We start from the raw sequence: 8,196 nt of genomic DNA, 5'->3' as shown, positions 1-8,196 counted from the left end.
GAGACAGTGATGGAGAGTCATTGATTGGACTGTTGGGCTTTGGAGGGAGGGTAGGGGAGGGTGGGGGTAAGGGGGGAAGATCAAGCAAAGGACTTACATGCAGGCATATAGGCCTAACCAATGGACACGGACAACGGGGGGGGGAGGGCAAGAGTGGGGGGGGGAGAGGGTAACGTGGGGACAAAGACACATATGTAATTTCTTAATCAATAAAAAATATATTAAAAAAAAAAGAATATTATTGACTGCATTCCCTATGCTGTACTTTACATCCCCATAACTATTCTATAACAACCAATTTCTACTTCGTAGTCCCTTCACCTTTTTCACCCATCCATTCAATCCCCCCTCCAATCTGGTAACCTTCAAAACATTCTCTTTATCTATTAGTCTATTTCTGTTCTGCTTGTTCGTTTATTTATTTTTTTTTTTTGGATTCAATTGTTAATAGATATATACTTATTGCCATTTTATTGTTCATATTTTTTCATCTTTTTTTTCTTCTCCTTAAAGAGCCTTTAACAGTGCATATCATACTGGTTTGGTGGTAATGAACTCCTTAACTTTTTATTGTCTGGAAAGCTCTTTAATCTAAAGAGCTTTGATTCTAAATGATAGCTTTGCTAGGCAGAGTAATCTTGGTTGCAGGTCCTTGCTTTTCATCACTTTGAATATTTCTTGCCAATCCCTTCTGGCCTGCAAAATTTCTGTTAAGAAATCAGCCGACAGTCTTATGGTAGCTCCCTTGTAAGTAATTGCTTTTCTCTTGCTGCTTTTAAGGTTTGCTCTTTGTCTTTAACCTTTGGCATTTTAATTATGACTTGCCTTGGTGTGGACCTCTTTGGGTTCATCTTGTTTGAAACTCTCTGTGCTTCCTAGACTTGTATATCTATTTTCTTCATCAAGATAGGGAAGTCTGTCATTTTTTCAAAAAGGTTTTCAATTTCTTGCTCTCTCTTCTCCTTCCCATACCCCCATCATGAAAATGTTGGTACTTTTGAAGCAGTCTAGAGCCTCCTTACACTATCATCTTTTTTTGGATTTTTTTTCTTTTTGTTCTTCTGATTAGGTGTTTTTTGCTTCCTTTTATTCCAAATCACTGATTTGATTTTTAGCTTCATCTATTTACTATTGATTCCCTGTAAGTTATTCTCTTCAGTTAGTGTATCCTTTACTTCTGATACTGGTGCTTTTTTTATGCTGTTGAGGTTCTCATTAAGTTTATTGGGCATCCTTATAACCAGTGTTGTTGTTTTCTTTAAGTTTTATTTTTTATTTTGTTGTTAATCCTCCATCCAAGGATATTTTTCCATTGCTTCTTAAAGAGAGTGGATGAGAGAGGGAAAGACAGAGAGAAACATTGACATGAAACACATCAATTGAATGCCTCCTGCATATGCCCCAACCAGGGCCAGGCCAGGGAAGGGCTTGCAACCAAGGTATGTGGCCTTGACCGGAATCAAACCCAGGACCCTTTAGTCTGAAAACCAATGCTCTATCCACTGAGCCAAACCAGCTACGGTTATAACCAGGGTTTTGAACTCTGTATCTAGATTTTATTTAATTATATTCCTAATTGTGTTCTGTTCTTTCATTTGGGACATTTTTCTTTGTCTCCTCATTTTGGCAGCCTTCCTGTGTTTGGTTCTATACATATTAGATAGAGCTACTACTTCTCCCAGGCTTGGTAGAGTGGCCTAATGTATTAGGTATCCTGTAGGGTCCCATGGCACAGCCTCCCTGACCACCAAAGGTGGGAATTCAAGGTACACCACTTTGTGGGCTATATACACTCGCCTCTTGTAGTTGAGCCTTGATTGCTATTGGCATGTCAATAGGAGTGATTTATCCCCCAAGTCAATCAGCTGCAAGGACGGGATGTGACCACTGATTACCAACCTCCAACCATCATGGAGAATCAGCTATGCAGAGGCCCACTCAAGAGCAGGACTTCAGGGGCCAACACACAGAGCATGATATATTTCAGCAGAGCTCTGGTCCCTGATTGAGTCTGTCCCTTGAGTGTGTCACTGGTGGAGGTGGTTGGGAGGTGGTACTTCAACATGGTCTGATGCTGTACACTGGGTGCTCTGAGACCTCCCAGGAGGTGCAGGCCAAGGTGCAGGTACTGCCTGTGTTCTGCCAGGGGTCACCCATCATGAGCTGCAAAGTGATTTGCAGATGGCTTCTTGTGTTGGGCTTGGAGGTGTCCCAGTGAGGCCAAGCTGTGAACCAAGGGCAGCTTCTACTGGTGTCAAGCCTGGGGCCACTTTGCAAGAGGTACAGAGCTCCATGAGGCCAGATGCTACTTGTTTGAGAGATTTTGGGAAAGTCCAAAGCATAAGGCAAAAGAGGCTATTCATATAGAAATGGGTGGGCCCACATCCTGTGGAAAAGCCACTTGAAACATGTTAGGTGGGGCAGGGCCAGGATAGGGAAAATAGTGTGATCCAGGTTGGCAAAGTCTCAGACATGGTTCCACCTGCCACCTCTGTGGGAGGAGATCTCAGAAAAGGTACAATTGCTTCTGTCAGCACTTCTGTCTGGGAGAAAGCTGCCCTGCCCCCAGCTCTCTCCCTGATATGGAACAATTCAGTTCCTCCCCATATATCTCTGGTACCTTTCAAGCTGCTGCCCCATATTGGAGCACAGAAGGAGTGAGTTCCAGTTAGTCTGTGTGTGGGCCCTTTAAGAAGAACGGCCTGGGACTCCAGCAGCCTCAAGTGTATCTCAGCCTCAAACCCCGCTGGTTTTTTAGCCAGAAGTTATGGCAACTTCTCTTCCCAGCACTGTAATCCTGGACAGGGGGCCTGGTGTGAGGCTGGGACCCATTACTCCACAGCTGAGATATCCCTCCAGATTTTTATCTGCCATATGTGGGTGTGGGACCAGCCCATTCCATGTCTCCATCCCTCCTGTCTTGATGGAACATCTTCTTTAATTCCCTAGTAATAGAACTTCCATTCAGCTCAATTTCAGCTGGTTGTCTTGTAGTTTGGTTGTAATTTTAATGTGGTTGTGGGAGGAGGTGAGTACCATGTTAATCTACTCTACCATATTGGCCAGAAATCATGAAAAGTTTTTTTTAATACAAATTATAGGAAAAAGACTAAAAATGTACCCCTGCTATTAAAAAGTGAATACCAAAAGAAACAAAATTGAAGTATTCTCAGAGGCCTAGTACTAGCCTGCTAATATAAGAGTTCATGTTTTGGGATTTCAATTTTAACTAAAAGACCAATACAGCCTATTTTGTTCCTGTCTCTAAATGCTGATTTTTTTTTCAGTTGTTCTTTCTCTTTTTTAAATAAAGCTATTTATTTGGAAATATCAATCAAATACCATAGTAAGAAGTTTGGGGGTTCTATTATATACGCTCTCCATCACAGTATTAGCAGAGGTGCAATTTTGATTAAGAAAATAGCCCTAACCGGTTTGGCTCAGTGGATGGAGCGTTGGCCTGTGGACTGAAGGGTCCCAGGTTCGATTCCAGTCAAGGGCATGTACCTTGGTTGCAGGGACATCCCCAGTGGGTAGTGTGCAGGAGGCAGCTGATCGATGTTTCTCGCTCATCGATGTTTCCAACTCTCTATCCCTCTCCCTTCCTCTCTGTAAAAAATCAATAAAATATATTTAAAAGAAAAAGAAAATAAACACAAGTTCTATGTCTAATCAATAGAGTCCCACTTAAGCAAACTGAATTTCTAATAATTTGATTAAATGCAATTCAATCATTTATTCTGTAATCATGATGTAATAAACCAGATGCTACGTAGCAATGTTGGTTAACAAGACCCTCTTTTCCTAATAACTCAAACTATCTGAGGGACCAGTTGTTGTCTGTGTTCTTTCTTTCTAATTTCCAATCCATTGTATTCCAACAGTTTTAAGCAACAATAAATATTTGGTCAAGATATCAGAGTAGGTAAATGTGCTCACCTTCTCCCATGACCATAACAAAATTACAAAACTAAATTATAGAACCACCACCCTTGAGAACCACCTGAAGACTAGTTGAAGAGAACTATAACTAAGGATATAAAGAAGAGCCATGTCATGTCCAGACTGGTAGGAAGGAGAGAAACAGGAAAGGAGCTAGTCTTTTCTATGGTGTGGCATTTTAAAATCAGGATGGATATGTCAGCTGTGTAGGTCACCCCTGAAGAACAAGGGGTCCCAGCCCTACACCAGGACACAAGCTCTGGGAAGAGGAGTCCCCACAACATTTGGTTGTGAAAATCAATGGAGATTCCATTTGTATCAGACAAGGGCTGCAGTAGACTCTTGTCCTCTTAAACAGCCCAAGCACAGACTCACTATCAAACACTTGCCCTAAGCTCCAGGAAGAGACAGCAGATCAAAAAGCATCAGGGACATATGGGGATGAACTGAATTGTCTAGCTTTAGGGTAAGGGCTAGAGGAGTAGCTCCATGCTAGATAAAAGTGCTGGTAGGTGCCACTGTTCCTTTGTTGAGCCCTCCCACTGCCTATAGACCAGCCGTGGGCAAACTATGGCCCATGGGCCGGATCCGGCCCATTTGAAATGAATAAAACTAAAAAAAAAAGACCGTACCCTTTTATGTAATGATGTTTACTTTGAATTTATATTAGTTCACACAAACACTCCATCCATGCTTTTGTTCCAGCCCTCCGGTCCAGTTTAAGAACCCATTGTGGCCCTCGAGTCAAAAAGTTTGCCCACCCCTGCTATAGACACAGGCAGGTGCCATATCAGTTTCCATCAACTTGGCTAACAGTTTGCCCCACCCTGGTGATTCCCTGAGAAACCCACCCACCCAAATTATACACCATCCCTAGCTGCTTTCAGGGGCTGCTCCTCACAAGCAGCTGATCTTGGAACAAGCTGCGGACATTCCTAAACAGTTAACTGCCACATGTCCAAAACGGTAACCATCCCCACACATCACGATATTTTGAATTTAATTTAAAAAATCACCTGACTCTGGAATTGAATAAAGAATGTCATCTTCTTGCGAGGTGCTTGGTTCGATTCTTTCTTCATCTGATGCCAGTTATGGGGATTGAATTTTATTTGCACAATATATTACAGCGATAAATTCAATAATAAAATAATGATAATTTTCAATTCTACAGAAATATCAACAAAAGCAAGTGCGAAATAAAAATAAACTGTCAACACGAAAAGCCTCGAAAACACCAAATTTTGTTGATGCTCCAAAGATGAAATCTGTAAAAAAATAATGAAGAATGCACACCATGTTTACCATTTTAGGCATGTGGATGAAAGGGGCCACATGCTGACCTGACAAGCTCAGGGGAGGCCTGCATGGCGGTCTTGCAGACTTAGAGACCTAAAGTAACCACAAAGGATGGTCTGAAATTAAACTTTAACTAAAAGCAACTTTTTATCCTATCCTAGAGGTTTCCCCGCTTCGCTTAATCCCACCTCCTTAAATCTGTCACCAATGAATTTCATGTATAAATACGGATGTAACCCTGCCATTCTCCAGAGCACTATCTCAATTCGTTGAGGTTCTGCTTCCTGGCATATGTCGACAGTTTGGCTCAAATAAACTCACAAAAATTCTTTACAGGTTTCAATGGTTTTTTACGTTAACAGGCATGAAACTCATGGTAACACAAACAAATCTCAAGTGTTACAATGAACAAAAAAAATCTCAAGTGTCACAGTGTTTACCTCTTGTGCATCTGAATGGCAGCCCTATAAATAGATATTGAAATTTCTTCCATATGCACTGGAATACTTATGAATTTAAGTTACCATAATTTTCTTTACAAACCCAGAGATGTCACTAACAAGTCTCATTTTAAAATTGGGTGACCAGAGTTGATATGTGAGGTTTGCAGCTATAGATGCGCGTGCATGTGGGGAAGGTCCATCACTTGCATCTATAGATGCTTATGACATACAAAGGGCTAAAATCTCTCAAACGTCCACAAACCCCAAAGAAGCAAATGGACTCAGTGTGCCATATACCTCTTGCTAAATGGCCTCAGCCTGGCACTAGTGTCAGCTGTCCTTGGTTTGCAGCATAGCCCCACCCAGGTGCCTGCAAGCCCAGCACAGGTAGTTACCAACAGCAAATCAATCTGTATCTCCTACCAGGTGGACCCCTGCTGGGCACAGACAGCAGAAGAACTTGGAATGCACCAGACCAACTCTCAAGAGGACCCAGAACCAACGCATCTGGTGGCTGGCTTCAGACTATATCAGATTATCACTCAATTAGCTTCACAAACAACAAAACCAAAGGGTGGACTCAACAGACAGCAGAATTCTGCTAAAGCAAATTCAACTCTGTGGGTACAGTCCCCAAACAACAGTTTATCTGCTGTAGTCATGGTCAGTCCTCAAAGCCAGTCAGCCAGAGGATCAATCCCACATACAGATGTGACAAGAGCAATCAAGGCTCAGCTACAAATAGGAGGGCCCATTCAAACGACACAAGTAACACACCTAGAGTTCCCAGCTTAGGTGAACGAGAGGTTGTACCACTGGGCCCCACAAGAAACCTACTACATAAGGCCACCCTACCAAAACTGGAGATATAGATCTACATAACATGTAGAAACAGAATGAGGCAGTCAAAATGAGGAGACAAAAAGCACGTTCCAAATGAAAAAACAGGATAAAACTCCAAAAAAGAAACAAAATGAAATAGAGGCAAGAAAACTACCAGAAACGTAGTTCAAAAGAATGGTTAAAAGGATGCTCAATGAATTTAGGGGAAGAATAGATGAACTCAGTGAGACCTTACACAGAGACAGAACCCATACAAATAAACCAGTCAGAAATGAAGAATACAGTAATTTAAATGAAACATATATTAAATGGATTCAACAGCAGCTTAGATCAGTGGTTCTCAACCTTCTGGCCCTTTAAATATAGTTCCTCATGTTGTGACCCAACCATAAAATTATTTTCGTTGCTACTTCATAACTGTAATGTTGCTACTGTTATGAATCATAATGTAAATATCTGATATGCAGGATGGTCTTAGGCAACCTCTGTGAAAGGGTCGTTCGACCGCCAAAGGGGTCGCGACACACAGGTTGAGAACCGCTGGCTTAGATGAAGCAGAGTATCCAAACAGCGATTTGGAAGACAGGGTAGCAAAAACAACCAATCAGAACAGCAAAAAGAAAAAAAAATTTAATGACGGTACTTAATGGACTTCTGGGACAACATTAAGCGTAACAAAGACTCACATCATAGGGGCGCTAAAAGGAGAAGAGAGCGAGCAAAGAATTGAGAACCTATTTAAAGAAACAATGATTTATAACTTCCCTAACCTGACAAAGGAAATAGACAAGTCCAGCAAGCATAGAGAGTCCCAAACAAGAAGGATCCAGAGAGGCTCACACCAAGCCACATCACAATTAAAATGCCAAGGTTAATGAAGAATAAAAATGGCAATAAATAACCACCTATAGGAGGGACCTGCAACCCAAGCTCTTGGCCAGCCCAGAGCCCGGCAGCCCACCAGGAACGCAGGCTTTTGACCCACACCAGCCCCAGTCGACCCAGTGGACGCAGTCTGGTTGGACTGAAGCCAAAGCGGGACGTTTGCACCAGTGAGGGTGAAGAAGCTGATTTTTTAACCAGCTCATCCTTTTCTGGGGAGAAACCAAGATGGCAGCATAGGTAAACACCGGAAATTGCTGCCTCGCACAACCACTTCAAAAATACAACTAAAAGACAAAACGGACATCATCCAGAACCACAGGAAGGCTGACTGAGTGGAAATTCTACAACTAGAAGGAAATAGAAAAACACACTGCGACTCAGAGGAGGTGCAGAAGTAAAGTGCAGAGGTACGGAGGCTCACTTGGATAGGGCTGGCAACTGAGGACATGGTTGTCTTTTTCAATTGGGAGGGAGTCTCAAGCTCCTGACTGCTCTGAACTCCAGTTCCAGGCGAGTTTCTGTGGACCCAAACTCATACGGGGAGAAAATGGACTGTCTGGCATCGGTCGGAACTTAGGGGCAGCTTTCTCTCCAAGGTGCTTGCAGCGATTACCGCGGGACACTGAGACCCGGGGCCTCTTAGGGTAGGACTGAGGAGCAGCCATAGCTGCTTGCTCCGCCCTGTTGAACCCCAGTTAGGGGCAGCTTTCTCTCCAAGGTGCTTGCAGCGATTACCGCGGGACACTGAGACCCGGGGCCTCTTAGGGTAGGACTGAGGAGCAGC

General features: G+C 42.8%; 1 protein-coding gene across 4 annotated transcripts in view; it reads right to left on the bottom strand.

Annotated features, from left to right (window-relative positions):
• Window positions 1-8,196, bottom strand: part of GK5 (glycerol kinase 5 (putative)) — an 89,132-nt gene that overhangs the window by 71,318 nt on the left and 9,618 nt on the right. Inside the window, exon 1 of one of the 4 annotated variants that reach the window (XM_015559914.1) lies at window positions 4,959-5,252. The exons of the other annotated variants lie outside the window; for them this stretch is intronic. Within the exon in view, the coding sequence (XP_015415400.1) occupies window positions 4,959-5,024 (66 nt within the window). The 5' untranslated portion in view covers window positions 5,025-5,252. Of the gene's footprint in view, window positions 1-4,958; window positions 5,253-8,196 lie in introns of those variants that run through there. 4 annotated transcript variants of the gene reach the window in all.

Source organism: Myotis davidii, unplaced genomic scaffold (assembly GCF_000327345.1).
Source record: "Myotis davidii unplaced genomic scaffold, ASM32734v1 scaffold495, whole genome shotgun sequence".
NCBI lineage: Eukaryota > Metazoa > Chordata > Mammalia > Chiroptera > Vespertilionidae > Myotis > Myotis davidii.
The sequence above is the reverse complement of the archived record's forward strand: the minus strand, read 5'-3'. Positions and strand labels throughout refer to the sequence as shown.